This window comes from Enhydra lutris, unplaced genomic scaffold (assembly GCF_002288905.1).
Source record: "Enhydra lutris kenyoni isolate GAN:26980312 unplaced genomic scaffold, ASM228890v2 scaffoldscaffold41, whole genome shotgun sequence".
In the NCBI taxonomy this organism is placed as follows: Eukaryota; Metazoa; Chordata; class Mammalia; order Carnivora; family Mustelidae; genus Enhydra; species Enhydra lutris.
In genome coordinates, this window is record NW_019154125.1 from 12,240,093 (window position 1) to 12,259,972 (window position 19,880).

Below are 19,880 nucleotides of genomic sequence, written 5' to 3' on the forward strand. Positions count from 1 at the left end.
TTTTTAAAGATTTTTTTTGTGTGTGTGTATTTGACAGAGAGAGTCACAGCAAGAGAGGGAACACAATCAAGGGGAGTGGGAGAGGGAAAAGCAGGCTTCCTGCTGAGCAGGGAGCCCGATTTGGGGCTCTATCTCAGGACCCTGTGATCATGACCTGAGTCGAAGGCAGATGCCTAATGGCTGAGCCACCCAGGCGCCCTGAGATTTTAAAAACATTATTAAATAGAGAGGACTTCAAGCTCCAAGCAGCAGTGTGTGAGAATAGCATCTCTTCCACCTTCTCTGCAGCAATGAGTGTTAGCATTTCTCTTTAAACTCTCATGGGGGAAACTGGTACCTGGTGCTTTTAATTTGTACTTTAATTATTTATGTGACTTATTGGGAATTTAGCTGCTACATTTGAGATAGAGATTTTCAAAGTTTGCTGTTTACCTCATTTTTTTTTTCATAAAATTTTTATCATGTTAATGTCAGTTAACCATATGGTGAAATTCATTAATTCACTAGGTGTTAAGGCTTTATTTGACATCAGTTGTGTGCTGGGCACCATTCTCAGTACTGTCTCATGGAGCTTACATTGCAGTGAAAAATCTTTGTGTTTTCTTCCACTTTTAAGCTTCGAAGGAATGTTTCCATTTAGAAACCTGGTAAATATTTACCTAAATTATTTTTATTTTTAGAAATGTTAATGACCTTCTTTAAGGGGAACAAAATGGAATAATACAAAATAGTGAACAAACTAGTGATTTCTGTGTTATTAAACTTACAAACTCTAGAGGGTGCATTATTTTCATAGATACGCAAGTATCCACTTGTGTGTAAGTACATGCAACTTAACCATTTTTGGCAATAAGTTGTGAAATCATAATATGTTATAGTGTGACATAACTTCATTAACCATGAGTAGTATACTGAACAGTAGAATCCTTATCAAGATATTTTACGTAACTCTATTATATATTGTAGAACTACATTAAGAGGGGAAAAGACCTTTAGAACAAACAAAAATAGTGCTGTGCTTCTTAGGATATTTAAAGTTTACTCTAAAATTACATTCCTCTGTTCACCAGCTGCACATTTCTTAAAAGTTCTTGCCAGGGGGCACGTGGGTGACTAAGTTGGTTAGGTATCTGCTTTTGGCTTAGGTCATGATCCTGGGGTCCTGGGATCAGCCCCACATCAGGCTCCCTGCTCAGTGGAGAGTCTGCTTCTCCCTCTGATCCTCCTCTCCTTTACTCATGCACTTGTGTGTATTCTCTTTCTCTCTATCCAACCCCTCTCTCAGTCGCTTAAAAAAAAAAAATTCTTGCCAATACTCAGTTTGTTAAATACTGCAAGTCTTTAAAGCCTAATGTGCTATTGACTGGACTGACTTCGGAATACAGTTAACAAGTTTTCTGTTATTAGATAATACCTTATGAACAAGGTACTTGGATCTAAGTCCTAAATTAAATCATTCAACTATCCTGCCTTTTTATGGTGTCTTGTGTTAATGATATCTTGTATAATATACTAACTGGGAAGATTCTTTTCTCACTATTTTTTCAAGCATCAATGATTTTGGACATCTGTATAATCTAAAAGTAATTGGTGTTTCAGTTAAATTTAGAAGACAGGAAATGTCTTTTCATTTTATAGCACTGAATTTCCATGGAGTGGAGATTGTCCATCCCTCTGTGAGCTCTGTTGGAATCTCTGGAGTTTGGAAATGAAGGCTTGATGAATAAATATAATAATGTAAATTATTAAAAGCAAAATTCTTTAAAGTTTACTTGTTGCTGGTAATATGCGAAGATAGTATAAAGGGCAAGGGTTTAAAATATCAAAAACACCAGTGTGTAGAGGGGTAGGCAGCACATTTGCTGTGAGGATTACATGACATAAAAAAATATGCTTAGCTTTGTGCCCAGCATGTATATGCTGTTGTTGTTGTTATAAATGGTATGTGATCTCTGATTTTTTAAACCCATCATATTGTACACATATGATGGTGGCTTTTTGAGATTATGTTTATTCATGTATAGTTAATCCTTGTTTTTTATGGGTTCTGTATTTGTGAATTTCCCTGTTTGTTAAAATTTATGTATAATTATGTATAATTATATTATGCTGAGTGAAAGAAGTCAAGCAGAGAGAGTCAATTATCATATGGTTTCACTTACTTGCGGAGCATAAGGAATAACACGGAAGACTTTGGGAGATGGAGAGGAGAAGTGAGTTGGGGGAAACTGGCCGGGGAGACAAACCATAAGAGACTGTGGACTCTGAGAAACAAACTGAGGGTTTTGGAGGGGAGGAGGGTGAGTGGTTGTGTGAGTCTGGCAGTGGGTATTATGGAGGGCTCATATTGCATGGAGCACTGGGTGTGGTGCATAAACAATGAATTTTGGAACACTGAAAAATAAAAAATAAAATTTATGGATAATCCGTAAATTAATATTCATGCTTTCAAGATCATTTTTAGACACATGCAGGGCAGAGGAAAGTTTGAGTTGCTGGGCACACAACTGAAGTCCAAGAGGGCAATGCTCAGCCTTCTTGTCTTAGCTCTTATACTATAAACTGGTGCCCTTTTTGAGATTTGTTTAGTGCCATGTTTTTTTGCATTTTTGTGCTTTTTCTTGGTGATTTCACTGTGTAAAATGGCCTCCAAGCTGAAGTGCTATCTGGCGTCCTGAGCACATGAAGGCTGGGATGTACCTTAGGGAGGAAGTGCATGGTTATATAAGGCTTATTCCAGCGGGAGTTATGGTGCTGTTGGCTATGAGTTCATTGTTGATGAATCAACAATAGATGTTAAGTTGTCTTTAAACAGAAACATGTAAAACAAGGCTATGTATTGAAAAGTTGTTGGGAATGTCATGACCAGAGGCTTGCAGGACCATAATCCTGTGTTTCCCCTAAGAATCTCAGCATTCACTAAATCAGCATTCATGGTGACTTTATAGAACACAACCTCCATAAATAATGAGAATCGGCTGTATTTTCTATGTGTTGGAGGATCCAGATGGGGCCCAATAAATAAATCCCTTCCTACTTGTCTGAATTCCAGACTATTGAGAAACTTGACAAAGGAGATAACAGATAGAGGCCAAAACAGAATCTTCCCTGAGAAAGTCAATAACAGACAGATGGCCTTCCTATTACTGAACCCGTTAGCCCCAGGTGGCACTGAACCAGTGTGGAAGAGAAAAGAAAGTGGATTTGTGTGTCATGGATTCCTGCTTACAAAATCACTATGCACAGAAGTATCCCCTGGAAGGAGTAGGCACAGGCAGGGGAAGACAGGGGCATTACCTTAACTAGGGGGAGTAGGAAGCCAGCTGTGCCAGCTCCCCCCAAAGAAGCTCCCCCCCAAAGTAGCTCATACATACATACTAATACCAGATTGGTTGGTTGAATAAGAGGTTGTGGTGAAATAAGAATGTCTTCACATTTGTTCCCCCAAACCCCTTTAAAACTTACTCAGGGATGATAATCTTTTCATGCCTTTGGATGAAAACCTAGGTGGCTTATGACTTTTACCCTCACAGCCCTATGATCATTTTAAATCACAGAAATGATTTGGTTGAAGACATTTGGTAGCCCTTCACGCTACTTATTCAAAAATAGTACTTCTCTGTTTTATCTGTGATGCCCGCAGCAGGTGCAGGCCCACAGTCCTTTCTCTTCCTCCTTTTTTTTTTTTTTTTTTTTTTTTAAGATTTATTGATTTATTTGACAGAGAGTGAGATCACAAGTAGGCAGGGAGAGAGGGGGAAGCAGGCTCCCCACTGAGCAGGGATCCCGACATGGGGCTTGATCCCCGGACCCCGAGACCACGACCCAAGCCGAAGGCAGAGGCCCAGCCCACCATGCCACCCAGGCACCCCCTGGCTCTGTTACCCTGAGCTTACCTACTGCTGCCTCAGTCTTCTTGAGGCTGTGAATGGGGAAGGAAGAGGCAACAGGGAGAAGCAGGGATTTTTTTACTTGGTATTATTGATGGCTGCTTTATGTTTTTCCACCTTGGTGGATGTCTGAAGCTGAGAATTTCTCTTTGGAGCACATTTTTGGGTATATTGGAGGTACCTCTTCTGGGCCATTCACCACAGCTCTCCTAGGCTGGGTGTTGTGTTTCATCTGGCTCGTGGTGCCACTCAAACTTCTTTGTACCCCCAGGCTCTGGGAATGTCGGCTGATTATGACGTGGCTCCCTCTACTTTGGGGCTGTGGATTACCATGACCTCTCAGGCTTGGGCCACTGTAGGGAATATGTGCCTGTCTCTGTGTGTGGTTTCCTTGGCATGAGGTTAGAAGCTATCACCACCTTTTTCTTTTCTGCTGGGGAGGGACCTACCATGTGGTTCATCACGTTCCACAGAGCACATACAAATCATCCTTCTCCTTCCTGGATCCTTTAATATTTGACATAGAATTCCCCAAGGGGATTAAAAATTATTAGAATTCTTTATGAATTCTGTATGTGATGTTCTCTCACAGATTCACTTTAGTGTCTGATATCTACTGATTTGGCATCTCAGTGATATTGAGGCAGAAGGAATTTCATATTATCATCATCATCCCATGTGTACATGTATACCTATGAGTTTTAGCAGTTCCACAAAATTAATGTGATTACAAAAATGTTAGGTAAACTGATGTCTAGTTAAATCATCCCCTTAGGGAGATCATTATTTTCTAGTGTGGCAATGGATAATTCTAAGCACATGCGAGAAAAAGTCATATTGGACCTTATGACTTTTTTTCCTGAATGTTATGCCTAATTTGTATGTTTTTCTTTTAAATTTCTGTTTTCCATCAGTAATCCCAATTGCCATCCTAGGCTACTTAAAACTCTTGGAAGAGTTAATAATGGAAAGTGCAAAGATGAACAACTGGCAGATAGTAAGTGGTGCGTAAATGTTCGCTGTTGGGATTCTGGTAATAGTATGCTAGAGCAATTGAGGGAGGGTTATCATTAGGCAGTTTTGCTACAATAAAAGGCTATCTTTTTTGAAGGCTTATTTGACCTTTAATGATGTCATTTTGACAAAAATAAACTGGATGATAATAGATATTGTTATTAATGTAGTACATATTAAGAAAATACAATAATCTAGTTAATAGATATTTGATGAGGACTTTCTGTCTTGAGCCCTGGGAACGTAGGGTAAGCAACACCATGCATAGTTTGTCCTTCATGGATCTTCTTGTATAATGAGGAAGACAAATTTAATAGTTTATGAAGTCATTCAGGTGTAAAATTGCAACTCAGATGAGTACAAGGAAAGATACATAGCGCCATGAAAGGGCATATTTGAGGGATTAATATGGGCAGAGAGAAGACTTCTCTGAGGAAGTGGCAATTGAGGCAAGATCTTAAAGGTGCATAGAAGTTATCTTTATATAGTGGGATGTTATATGAAGTGGGAAAGCTTCTGGCATGTGCCAAGAACCTGTGGTTGAAGGACCTGAAAGAAGGCCTGGGAGTCAGTGCAGAGAGCAAAGGTGTGTGATTGTGACTCCAAGTCAGACTGTGAAGGACCCAGTCAGGCATTGTTTTAAGCAGGGAAAGTGATAATTCAGATTTTTGGAAAGATTGCTTGGAGGAGAATGGATTGAAGGGAAGCAGCCCCTGTGTCCTTATCACCACCATCACCATCACATCACCAGTGTCATTATCATTATAACAACAGACATGGGCGTACCATATTGCAGGGACCAGGGCTTTATGGCCTTTGGTCTTCACAGCAATGCCATGAAAGAGGTGTCTTTGTTCCCCTCACTTGGCAGGAAGGAGTTTATCAGGTTAAATGACTTAATGTAATCTATCCAATAAAGAGCAGAGCTGGTGTTAGATAAGTAACGTTTTAAAGCATAGTACTTGGTGCATAACAAGCACTCAACTGATGTTTGGGTATACTTATACTGTATTTTCCCCCTCAATTCAGTGTTTTTTTTTTTTTTAAAAAGATGCTTTAATAATAAAGTATAAAAAGCTTTACAGACAAAAGCCTCTCTCTCACACTCTTGACTGCCATCCACCTGTTCTTGAGACTGTCTGCAACCAAAGCCCCGCCTGCATTATTGCTGACTGTGTGGTAGTGATGGTGGTGCCCACTAGAGGGTGTGGGCTGAAGACTCCACACTGTTGGGCTGGGTTAAAAGCCTCCACAGCTCTAGCCACAGCTGCACCATTATAACGAACAGAGAACCTCTTTTCATGAAGCAAATCACCATTTTCGCTTCATATTTGCATCTGTGATAACTGGATTTTTCAGGGTGTTATAGGACACAGTGACAAAAAGCAGTGTCAGTTGTCAATCACCTTGGTGCTCTTGACAATAGGAATTTTCTCCTCTGTTTCACTGGCCAGGAGATCATGTGGCATCTTTCATCATTATAAGAAAGGGCAGATATCTTATAAATCAAGTCTTTTTTAGGAAATTAACATGACTTCTGCTCGGTGTTTTTTAACCCTGTGTTCCCTGCTGTCATCTGAGCCTCGCTCACAGCACGGCAACTGGTGGATTTAATGCTGATCTGATACTGTTACAGACATTAGGTGGTGTTCAGTATACTGCTTTTAAGCAGGCCAGAAATACTGGTAATCAGTTTTAATACTCAACAACTTAGAAAACTGTACTCTAGAATACTACAGTAGTTTGTGAGGTATCCAGGTAGAGGATACTTGCCTGGATTAGGAAATGAGAATAATAGCTGGATTCCCCAGTAAGAATTCAAAAGAGAAAATACTTGAATATGTTAAATCTGTGAATTAGGAAAAATGATATTGAAAAAGACGTGTTGGTTTACTCACCTATATTGGAACTTTTGTCTTTAAAATCCTTTGGCACTCTGGTATATGGGCTCTCTGCTGACTAACAATGTGAGTTAGCAAGGAAATGCAGCATCTTCACAAAGTGACTTCTATTACACAGGGTCATTGAACAGCTTGGTGGGAAGCAGCTGGTCATGAATCACATGCACCACGAGGACCAGCAGGTTCGCTACAATGCTCTTCTGGCTGTGCAGAAACTCATGGTGCACAACTGGTATGTGCTGGCTTTTTCTTTCCTCTCCCATACTGATCTGTAAGCTCTCACTTGTCCCTTTGAAAACTTCTCTGATAAATGCACTGACGAATGATAGTTTTTTAAATCAGCAGTTTTGATGAAATATCTAGAAATATATTTTAGTAATCAAGAGCAATGATAACGTTTTGGGAAGACTAACTGCATTGATGTTCTCAAAAAATGTGTATTCACAGTACTAATATCAAAAACAATTCTAGAAATAACTAAAAGGATATTTGTGGCTTAAGGGAATCCACCTTTTTTGGAGTTGAATGGAATCCAGTTGGATTACTAATCAGAGGCTTTACAATTTTGCACGGTGTAACTATTCAGCATATGGTTAACCTGAATGGTTTTTACTGGTTCATGTGAAAACACTAAAGAAAACACTAAAAGCTGATTGATCAACTAAGATTCAGCTCTCTCACATCTCATTCATTATAGCCTTTTGCTTTTGAAGTAATGGAAGTCAGTTTTTCCTCTCATTTGTTTTTATTTTTCAAATAAAAGTTATGGACCTTTTGTACCTACCTAAAACAAGATAAATTGAAGAGTGATTGTTTAGATACAGTGGTGAGCCTTTTGTGTCCATGATGGAACAAACCAGAATTCCCTTTGCTCTGGCTGTTTTTCACTGTGAGTTGGGTGTTGAGTGCTTTCAGTGCTCTACTGAAGAGGTCAGGTACCTCTCTGTTCTTCACCATTTGGAAGGATGCTTTAGGGCTGGGCTGTTTTGTTAAGGCACAGTGAACAAATACACATTCCTTGTAACTGGCAGTAACACTACCAGTACCTCCAAGGAAAGAATTAATGGTGCTTTGGAAGACATGCATTTGAAAGATGCAGGCAATGCAGTATAGGGGACTATCCAGGAGCGCTGCTGTGGCATCATACATGAGATATTAAGATGTTGCCACTTAAGCACTTTTTTTCAAAATACATTTTGCATTTTTTCAATAACCACCTTTTGAGGACTTTGTACCCTGTATGAAGTGCTGGGCTATAGATATGATGGAAATAGGTGCAGCTTTACGTAAGATGAATAGAGAAGGCCTTTCCGAGTAGGCCAAAACAGCTAAGCTGGCACTGTAATGATAAGGAACTAGCCATACAATCCAGGTATTAGGGGTAGCATTTCAGGTAAAGGGGATGAGAGGGAAAGGGCCATGAAGCTTGGCTTCTTTAAAAGCAATGTCTGGGGACATATTTGGTTGTCCAGAGACAATGGGGGGTGCTGGTACTACTGGTATAAGTGGGTAGAGGCCAGGGGTGCTGCTAAATATCCTAAAATGCATGGACAGCTCCCCATCACAAGTGTTCTGCCCAATCTGTCAACAGTGCCAGGCGTGAGAGACTTTAATTTGAGGGTAGTATGAGGGCCAGCATGGAACAAGATGGGAAAGAAGATGCTGTCAGAGAACCGATCATTTAGGGTCTTGTGGGCTACCATTTGGCTCTTCCTTTTACAAGATGAGTTGAAAGCCATAGAAAAATTTTAAAATGGGAGAACGAGAATATTTGATATATGTTTTAAAAAGATCTCTTAGGCTACTCTCTGGCAGAGTGGATTATACATGGGTAAATGTGAAAGCAAAGGACTATTTTAGTAGGTTCTCATTGTGGTTGAGAGTAGAGATGGCTAGTGGCTTGGACTAGAACACTGAAAGTTGAGATGACAAGTAGGTGAACTTGGATAGATTTCAGAGCTAGTGCTGTCTGCACTTGATGGACTGAAGGTGTTTTTACTTGTTTTCATATACTCAGTGCAAGAAGAAAGGAATCAAGGCAGAGGGCACTAGAAATGGTTTTTATCTCTTTAGCAGGAGGAAAAAACTTTTTAAGGCTATCAGTAAAAACAGAATACTCCACTGGATTTCTCTCCTTGTTTCACTTTACTATGGGCCACCTTTTCAACAAAAATGAATTCATTAGTAATTTTATATCTCTTGGTTTCTTTGTGCCTCTTTCTTGAAATTAGTTTAAAGAATGTTTGCCTTTAGTAGAATTTGAGGCTTTTGCAACCAGCAAAGTTATATTTGCCTTCTGTAAAACACAATTTTACTTTCTCTTTTTGTTGAATTTAAGGTTGCTGAAGTATAAATCCTGCTTTGTCACTAAGAAAAATTCATTTTAATAGTTTTTTCTCATGAAAGATTTATTGTTGGGTTTATCTTTTTTTTTGATATATACTTCTGATGTGGAAGAAAAGATGGGTATAAGATAAGATGTTAGTTAACCTTTTTTCTTTACTAGTGGAGAAAATTTTTTGGTTGAAAATTTTTGTTGTTTAAATGATCATGCATTGAAGATGACACGTGCAATTGGAATATTTTCCTTGAATTTAGGAACTTGATTTAGTTTCTTGGTACATTTTTCAGTGTATGATTACAAAAGAAAAAAATAAATGTCTTTATAGCCAGAAACTGGTTCTTTGCTCTCTATCACTGACTAGCTGATGAGAGAATATCCTTTTTCCTCCTCTCTAATTATGTGCTAAGCTCTTTTAACTTTGTTTTAATTATGACAAATCTCCTTTGATGGAGAAGCTTAATGTCAGTATTTTTCTACACTTTCTTTTTGAAAAAAATATTCATATGAAGAAAAATTTTTTTGTGACATGTATTTTGTTGTGACATATACATTTCCATGTCTCTTTGTGCCAGAGTATGAAAATTGCTCAAGTAATAGCAGTTTATTTAAATGTCAGATTAACATGAGATCAAATAGAATGCAGTTTGGAAAGTAAATCTTCTGCAAAGTATATCCCCAGTTGTAAAAAGGATTTTGAGCTTATGCCTTTATGCAGGTATCTAATTTGTCTTCATTAAATCATGCTGGTGGAGACTGCCTTTCTTACTTGCCTAAAGTAAATGATTTTTTTTCCCCTGAAAATATGGCACTGGTGTCTTAAAGATGTTTATTGATTGAGTCTTACAAAATTCTCTTGGAATTGTTTTATTTTCACACAGATACAAACATGAAAACAGAGTTGATTTTGTTTCCTTCTGGCATTTTGTTTGTTTTAATTAAAATGAGTTATGTTAGTACTGTGTAGTGAAAGAAATTAGTTGAGCATAATTAAAATATAATCATAGATCAAAGTAGAATGGAAATCTGCCTCAATGGCAATAGCAGCTTTTCATGACATTTTTGCATGTTTATTTGTACTCATTGTTTGCTCCTAGGCCACACTTTCAGATTTCCCACACACTCTGGATTTTCTTTCACTTTTCTACCCTACATGATTTTTAGATTTTTTTGATGTTGCATTCCTTCTAAAGCTTCTGTTTATGAGACTAAATCATAATTTTGGATATGGTAAAATAATATTTATTTTTTACTGCATGGAATTTTTTTTGTTTTAAATGTGTTTAAAATTACATTTTAAGAATAAATTGGATACTTATGAAATTATAGAACTGAGCTGTCTATGGATTTTGATTTTGATTCTTAATTTTAAGGAGTTAAATACTAAGTTTTTGATAATATAGAGATGGATTTGAGTTTATATAACAGAGTTGTGTATCATGGGAAAATTCTTAATTCTTTTCACAATTTTATGATTGATTTCAAAAGTATCATGAATTGCAGGTCTTAGCGTTGCTGTTGTTTCTCCCCTTCTCCTATGTTTACATGGAATGATGGAACACAAAAACGCTCATTGATGTGGTTGGGGAGTCGATGGGGGCTGGAATCGAGTTGCCAGGGAGGGAGGGGATGATAGGCACACACCCATGTCTCCTCAGTTCAGGAGGTCTTGAGCAGGTCAATCCCACTTAACAACCTCCTTCTAAATGCTCTTCCCATACCCACTGTGCATTTGTTCTGTGCCTCATATTCTTTGAATAGCTCCAGATTTTTATATTAATAAATTTGCCAAAATATATAAACAGTAACAACATACTCTAGAGAACTTTTGTATATACCCTTAGTTTATACTTTATAATTCAATATCATAAAATGTCATCATTTTTCTCCTACAGAATGATTTTAAATGTAATCAGCCTCTAATTCAGAAGCAACAGTATGTGCATATGGACAGCTCAGGACTTCAGGAAAGACACACTGAATTTTGTAGGTAGAGGATCTTGTGTAGAATTTTCTATTTGTTTCTAGATTATTTTTCAGTTTTTTTTTTAAGCTGAATAATAAGTTATAAGAGTGTTGTTCCCTCCAGTTATTTTATGTGTAGGTAAATAATGTAACAGAGACCTCACCAAGCCAAGTGTATGAGTGATACTACTTTGTTCTCTAATGCCTAGGTCTGCTTAGAATATTATTCTGTAAGTACATAGCCATAAATACAGTGATTAAAATAGTTACTTATGAACTGAACTGAACTGAAGAAAAAAAAATCTACATTAGCCTTTTATCATTAGTAATCATGTTACTAAAACATTCCTTGTGATTTTTTTTTTTTAAAGATTTTATTTACTTATTTGACAGAGAGAGATGACAAGCAGGCAGAGAGGCAGGTAGAGAGAGAGGAGGAAGCAGACTCCCTGCTGAGCAGAGAGCCCGATCTGGGGCTCGATCCCAGGACCCTGAGATCATGACCTGAGCCGAAGGCAGCGGTTTAACCCACTGAGCCACCCAGGCGCCCCATTCCTTGTGATTTTTAATAAGCATAAAACATTTCCAGATTTAACATTTTCCAGGATTAATTTAGAAAATTGTGGCCACCCTTTGGGTGCTGGAATTTTCCACATTATTCATACAACATTTTTAGTGGAAGAATCTTTGAAAATGTCTTTAGTATCAGTTTGTGTATTTTTCAAAAACAAATATAACTCAATTAGAAAATATATCAAAACCAATTCCAAGTAAAGAAGAATTCTATATAGCCTCTTTTTCACCATGAAGTTGGTGGCTAAAATTGCTTCTACTTTGCTAGTTAGAGATGTTTTGAGGCTGTACTAATTTGTCTGGACATTATGTACCACTTAATTACAATTGCTTTGGAGATGGCAGCATAATATAAATCCTAAATTGTTGCAAAGTACCAGCCTAAGTAAACATTTGGAAGAGGTAGACAAGAAGCATTTAGACAGAAAAGAGTATAAAACCACTGATAGACAATGGAGTCGCTGTACTTTATAATTAAGTGTAAAATCAAATGCAGATTTCACATTTAAGGGCATGTGACTAGTGTATCTGTGGATCAAATTCATGTTGTTGTTTGTTCCATTAGGCTTGACTTTTTAGACAGACAGACACCTGATTGGGGTTTTGAAGGATCAGTAAAGTGTAGAGAAAAGAAAAGTCTTGTCTAGTAAGGGGAGGCAGAGAAAAATGAACTAACATGCTTGGCTTTTAAATGCTTTTTCTCCTTTCTCTTTCAGCGGGTGGGGCAGTTAGTTTGTGGCCACATGAATGTTTCATGGGCTTTGTGTGTGTGTATTAAATAATCAAAGCTCCATAGAATAGAGTATGCTAAAAATTAGATAAAGACTTAGCAAACTTTATATATATTCATCTTAGAGATTTAATTAAATTTTTGAATTATTTTCTTAGTTTCCATTTAAGTAGATCATCCAGATGTTCTCTTGATGGGGAACAAAATCTTATGGGTAACAAATGAATTGGTAAGTTTTCACCACCACTGAAATTTTGAGGTATACATTTAAAAAATGGTGATAAGTCTGTCGTCTAAACAAAGACAGCTTTTGATGTAAATTTCCTTTAATTAAATTTGTATTAGATTTACTTTTTAAAAGAATTATACAGTGATGCATTAGGTACCTACTATATAACTAACCCTCACTGTGAATTATATAATGTTCATCACTAGTCCTCACTTTTTTAAAAATATTTTTAAGATTTTTTGTTTATTTATTTGACGGAGACAGCAACAGAGGGAATACAAGCAGAGGGAGAGGGAGAGGGAGAAGCAGGCTTTCCACCGAGCGAAGAGCCCAATGTGGGGCTCAATCCCAGGACCCTGTGATCATAACCTGAGTGAAGTCAAATGCTTAATGACTGAGCCACCCAGGCGCCCCCTCACTTGTTATTTTTAAAAATGAATTCAGTAAAAAGAGTTAGTATAGGAGCCAGTGGTGTTCCTAAAAGACTGGGTTCCTTAGACATACATAGTGGCAGAGTTCTAGAACATTTCCCTGTAATTCTCTGTACCTACAGAAGCTTTTTGCCCCACTTTCCTTAAGGGCAGGTATTTGGAGATGCCTGAACAAAAATAGTGTCTTGAATGACAGTTTCCTCTGCCTTGCTAAACAGCCCAGAAATATCTTATGAGAAAATATTTTAGCATTTGGTTAAACACTGTGCTGTTCTATTTGTAGCGGTTACTTTCCCAGTTGAGGGAGTGTTTACTGTTATCTCTGTAGTTATTACTCTTGTCTCTGATTTAGACATGGACAGGAATACTTATTGATGATTGAATATGTGCTAAAATAGATAGGAAGTAGAAAATAAGGGCATAGCACACATGACATAGCACCCCTTCAGTGCAGTGTCATGAGGGCTGGGGCAGAAGTATGAGTAGGTGCCATCGGAGCTTGGAAACTGTGGCTCATTCTTCCCGGGCCTTCAAAAGGGAAGTTTTCCTGAGGAGATGATGCCCGGGCTTATTCTTAAGGATCAAGAAGGAGTTAGCTGGTGAAGATGAGTCTAGATAGGGAAGACTTCTAGGCAGAGGCACTCTGTCAGTACGCTGCATATGGGAAGCCCCAGCTGTGTCACCAGAAAGGAAATTGGGAGCCTGGGAGTGGCTGAGCTTTTGCTAAAAGGTCACCTTTGAGGTCATATGCCTTAGTATTGCAGGAAGATTTAATGCAACCACAGTAATCTGAATACAATTTTATTTCTTCAGGTTCCTTAGACATACACGGTATCAGAGTTCTAGAACATTTCCCTGTAATTCTCTGTACTTACAGAAGGGATTATGTCAGGGATTTATCTTTCTCATGGAATGTGAACTGTACTTGGTGGCAAGGCAGATCCAGAGCTGGTATAATCACTGAGTGAGTGAACGAGGTCATAAAAGAACCAGGATTGTTCAGCTTCCTGCTCCCCTATCCCTCGGATGTAGTTTTCACCCCCCAGTTGCAAAGGAGAAGGGAGATATGAAAAAAAACTTCTATTTTTTTAAAAAACATTTTAATTGGAAAGAATTTAAACTACTGAAAAGTTAAGGAACAATGCAGTGAACTAGTGCTGTTTTCTCTAGATTCACCACTTGTTGACTTTTTGCTGCATTTGTATGTTCTCTTTTTGTCTCTGTCTCCCTGTCTCTCTCTCTGAAGAATTTGAGACTAAGTGACAGACATTATGATCCTTTAGCCCTAAATGCTTCAGCATGTAAGTCCTAGGACCTGGAATTTTTATATCACTATAGCACAATGATGTGCTTCTGTAATCCATAGTTGATATTCATATTTCCTTGTCTATTGTTTGCACTGTTGTCTGTAGCAAATATGTTTTGTCCAGTCTAGGATCATACATTGCATTTAATTATCCTGTCTCTTTAGTATCATTTAAATAGAATAGTTCTTTGGTGTTTCTTTGTCTTTTTTAGCATCGGTATTTTTAATGACTACAGGGCCAGCTGTTTTGTAGAATGTCCCTCAATTTCAGTTTGCTCTTTCTTCCCGATTAGCTTTAGGGTATGCATTTTTCTCAGGAACACCACAGAGGTGATGTCATGTTCTTCTTAGTGTTTTCATCAGGAAGCATTTGAGTCAATTTACCCTATTATTGGTAGTGTTAACTTCCACCTGCTTAAAGTGGCATAAGGTTTCTCTACTGTAATGAGCTTCTCTCCCTCTTGTAATTAGTAAGTAATCTTTGGGGAAGTACTTGGAGACTGTAAATACTGGTTGTGTTTCCCAGCAAAGTTTCACTCATTTTTTTTTTTTTTTTTTTAGCATCCAGTAATGCTTCTTGCAAGAGTCAATTATTACTGTCGTAATTGCAAAATGCGTTTTGGGATTTTATTTTTTATAGGTGTAATGTAATGCCTCTGGAGCCAGCAGTCTGTCTGTATTCATCAGTGTGTAGGACACTGAATCTGGAGAAACGATAATGCAACAACCCATGAAGGATCTTGTGTGGGTTGTGCTGGGACACTGGAGAAGCAGAAGAGAATATAGTCAGGCACTTGACATTCCAGAATTTAGCACTCCTGAGCCAGGAAGAATTTTGTGTTATATCTAGTGCTTCTTTCCTAGCACATGAGTACTATTTGATAAGTTTCCCTTCAGGTAGCGATGTTGAGAGAAATGTGACTTGATAGCCGCTTCCTATCTTAGTTATTATTTTCTGAAAATGACATTATATCTTTGATCTCTTCAGGAGTGTTTTTATAATAGACATTGCAAAGCTGTTCAAAAAACATTTCCTAACCATACCTTTCATCAGATGTTAGTAGTAGAGGTTTTATTTGGCACATCGAGCGATGTGTTGTTTAAATGTATTCAAACATTAACACAGTTTTAAGGAAGTTTAATCATAAGGTATTTAGATGACAGCAGACATCTGTTTTCTTTGGACATATTAGACATATAAATTAATGAGATGTCTTATTTGGTAAGGTGGTTATATGTTGATGGTTAGTGTGTTAGTAATGTTAGTAAAGCATTATTATTTTATTTTATTTTATTTATTTATTTGACAGACAGAGATCACAAGTAGGCAGAGAGGCAGGCAGAGAGAGAGAAAGGGAAGCAGGCTCCCTGCTGAGCAGAGAGCCCAATGTGGAGCTCTATCCCAGGACCCTGGGATCGTGACCTGAGCCGAAGGCAGAGGCTTAACCCACTGAGCCACCCAGGCGCCCCAAAACATTATTTTGAGACTACTTTTTCATTTGTCTAATTTTGTTTTGCCTACATAAGAGAATTGTGTGTATATGTATGTGTGTATAGATGTATCATATATGCCTATTTTCTAAGATATTTTCTGTATATTCTGCATGTTCAGAATCAAGTATACCCAATTTATTATGTTTTGACAACCTACAGCAATTTTGTTCTTTTTAAAAGTCATTTTAAGTAAGAATAACAAGTGCTAACTTGTTAACTTATATTTCTGATAAAATTGAAGGGTGGTAAAAATTTATTCTTAGATGACAATAAAATAATATTTGCAGTGTTTTTGTGGATTGCCAGTAGAGGCTGCATATTTAAATAGGAGCTGCACAAGAAGTAATATAAATGATAAAATTATAGAAACAAATTAGCCACTAGAAGTTTCTGTGAGAGCAAAATAAGAATGTGATTGGTTCTAGTACACTAGTGAGAGTACCTTTGTAAACTATGACCTGCACTTCTGTGTATGTGTGCTTTACTTCACCAGGAGTGGTTTATTTACAAGAAACAAAAATCTACTCAAATTAGTATAAATATAAGAAACTCTATTAGAAGGATGTTGGCTTAGCTCACAGCATCCAGTAGTAGGTGAAGTCACACAGTTTCACTGAAACTGGGAACCAGAAAGCTGTGGGAAGCAAGGCAACAAGTTTTTCTACCTCCTTTTCCTTCTGACCACATGGATCCTCACATCTGTAGCCCATCTGCTTAGTTATTTTCTGTAGGCTGGCTTTTCTGCCCAGGGTCCTCTCAGGGTTTCTCCATGGTTGCAGGCTAACCCCTCAGTGTCTTCATGATTGTCCACTTGAGCTTCCTGTAGTGAGCTGACTATATGTATGCCCTTCCAGATTCCCTGCTTCCTGCTGGGCCTGTTCCTTGGTCACTTGTCTCTTCTGTACCTGATGAAGGAGGAACAGGATTCATGAATGGCAATGAAGAGTTGATATATTGGACCCCCAAATTTGATGTCCCTGTATTATATCCAAGGAGAAATTCAAAAGATAGAAATACAGGTTTGGTGTTCCAGAGCAAGATGTGAGCTAGAGTTTATAGAGCTAAAGCAGTCATTAGAGGACTGAAGTCATGGCAGTAGATGAGATTACCCCCCAAATATATGTAAGAGTGGAACTCTTCTCCAGGAGGTGTTTGGATTAACTCCTTGAAATTGTATGCAAAAGTCTGTGTATAAATACTTTCTGTGGGCAGGGTACATGCTTTTCCTCAAATTTGTAAAGGGGTCTGGGGCCAGAAGAGGTTAAGAACCACTGTTAGAGACTGAGACAAAAGTATTAAGGTGTCGACAGAATAGAAATAGATTTACACAAGGAGGGTGGGAGTGGGAGAAAGACTGATTCTAATGAGAAATGGGGCTAGGAGAAAACCAGGAACATATGCTATTAGGGAAGAAAAAGAGAGTATATTTCAAGCAAGACTGGGTCAGTGGTAGGCAGTGTAAATTACCACCAAGGGGACCAGGGCAAGGAGGCATGAACATGCATCTTGGATGTGACAGCAAGAAAACCATTGGTGCCCTGGGCCAGGGCACTTGGTGGCCATGAGTAGGCAGATTGCCCCAGAGATGGTGAAGAATTAAAGCAAGTCACAGTGGTCATTCCCTCTAGGAGACAGAGGAGGAAGGACAGCATTTCGTGGGGGCCCTGAGGTAGACAGTGGATGTTTGCTGTCATCACTTGTTTCTGTATTAAGAAATGTTAAAATGCAATTGGTGGTGGGGGGGCAGTTAGAGTGGGAGAAACTAATAAAGGGAAGGCCTTGAAGAGGCTGGATGGGATTGTTACTTGGAAAGGTAATTCGGTGGAGATTGTCTACTATTAACTGTGTAGACAAACCTCCCTGCCAGTACCTCTTCTCTTGGTGAGATTAAAACTCTTGTCTGAACCAATTTAGCAAATAAATATTTATTGAAATGAATTGGTAAATTGGGGAGGGTAGGTGTCCAGTTTGTGCCAAGCACATGTTTTCCTCCTAGCTAAAGATTTCACTTTGTATGTTTCAGACTTTATATTTGAAGGTGGCACTAGGAAGTGGCTAGGAAGCAACACAATTCTTTAAGTGTTCAGAATATTTCCCACTCTTACCAGTTATTGGGTGTGCTATATAGATAATAGATGAAGGTGGAGTGGAACAGTTCTATTCCCAACTGTGAGAGAGAAGAGAATTAATACTCTTAAGGCACTAGCCAGGGATGTACATAGTCTTTACACATTTCTGCAAAATGGACATTTCTGTTCTCAGTTCTACAGATGTGAAGTCCAGTGCATAACGATGGTTAAGTGATTTCCCAGGTTCTCCCATTTATGGAGTTAGATTTGAACATGCATCTGTATAATTCAAATTCCAAGTTGTCATTCTGTTGTGTAAAGCATACTTGGGGGCCTAATGAGTGTACACTTTCCCATTACACCTAAATAGTAAGACATTTCTTAAGACACTTGGCAGGGCTTTGCTTTGGTGTTCAAGTGACATTGCTGTACCACTAGCCCACCTTCTGTCTCCTCTCTGCCTCTTCATTGTCAGTGTCTATTTTATTGTCAGTGTCAGTGACAATCAACATTGTCAGTATTGATCATTCCCCCCAACCCTCGTCCCATTGCCCCCAAGTCCTTGCTATGTTTGTCTCGACTGCAGAAACCAGGTCTGTTTGCTGGCTGACTTCATTACAGGAATCTCTTCATTCCTTTTGTTCCTTCCACACCCTGTCTTTTGTGCAGAAAGGCTAGCAGTGTGTAGATCTTGCCCAGCAATCAGACACTCCTTTCCTACACACAGGAACTCATGGATCGGCCCCAGTAGTCATTTCAGGACCTGTTTTTTCTTCCCCCAAGTAATTATATGTGTTTTATTATATCAGCATACATTTTCCTCCCTCCCTCCCATTTTTCCTTCCTTCCTATCTTCCTTCCTTAGGGAGCATGCACAGAAGCAGGAGGAGAGGGGCAGAGGGAGAGTGAGAGAATCCCAGGGAAGCTTCATGCCCAGAGCAAAGCCCAATACGGGGCTTGATCTCATGACCCTGAGATCATGACCTGAGCTGAAATCAAGAGTCAGATGCCCAACCAACCGAGCTGCCCAGGTGCCCCTCTTAGCATACATTTTTGGAACACCTTTTTATCATTTATAGTCTCTTTGAAGTAATGTTTCTCTCGCTTCTCTTACTATTTTTTTTTAATGCTAGAGGATTCCAAGAATATAGAAGTTATTTGTTGGGTGATAGCAGAATACGTTAGTTGTTTGGGCCTTTGTTCATGAATAATATTCTGAGCTTCCTCTAGGTATCATGATAGAATAGTATCTATTTACTGTTTGGTAGCCATGATTTACTTTAACAAGGTTAAAGTTGTTGATTTTTTAACCCTGTAGAAATAAAAAAATTTAAGTAACTTAGATTTAAACTATTAAATATATACTTTAGAAAATTGGGACTGTAAGAATAGACATCTTATATTGTGACAAAAGAGACCATTTACTTTCCTGAAATCAATTTTTAAGTTGAAGCTTTAGAACAAAGCTCCCAATTTGGAGAAAATTGTTAGGAGAAGTTATTTTACCTTAATATCATGTTAAATTAGGGTGAGTGTAATAAATAATAGGCATTAGGTTGATTATTAAATATAAAAGCAAATGTAGGGGTGCTTGGGTGGCTCAGTCAGTTAAGTGTCCTGCTCTTGATTTCAGCTCAGGTCATTAGATCGAGCTCTGAGTTAGGCTCTGTACTTAGCAGGGAGTCTGCTTGAGATTCTCTCTCTCTCTCTCCTTCTCTTCCCCTCCCCCTGCCCTCTCTCTTTCTCTCTCAAATAAATAAATCTTTAAAGTCAACAAATAAATAAAAACAAACAAATAGGTTTGTCTGTAGAATGGACTATTTACTGCCAAAAGTATTTGTGGCAGAGCACTAGAAAATAGGTAGCTATTAGAGTAGCTGCTGTTTTTTTTACTTGAATGATTTTTGGCACAGTTTTGAATATAATTTGTGGCCTGA

General features: G+C 38.2%; 1 protein-coding gene across 3 annotated transcripts in view; it reads left to right on the forward strand.

The window, feature by feature from the left end:
- The window catches only part of LOC111155413 (ATPase H+ transporting V1 subunit H), a 194,806-nt gene that overhangs the window by 146,411 nt on the left and 28,515 nt on the right, over positions 1–19,880 (forward strand). For 2 of the 3 annotated variants that reach the window (XM_022515546.1, XM_022515548.1), the window contains one exon: positions 6,924–7,037. The exons of the other annotated variant lie outside the window; for it this stretch is intronic. In XM_022515546.1, the coding sequence (XP_022371254.1) occupies positions 6,924–7,037 (114 nt within the window). The remainder of the gene's footprint in view (positions 1–6,923; positions 7,038–19,880) is intronic. 3 annotated transcript variants of the gene reach the window in all.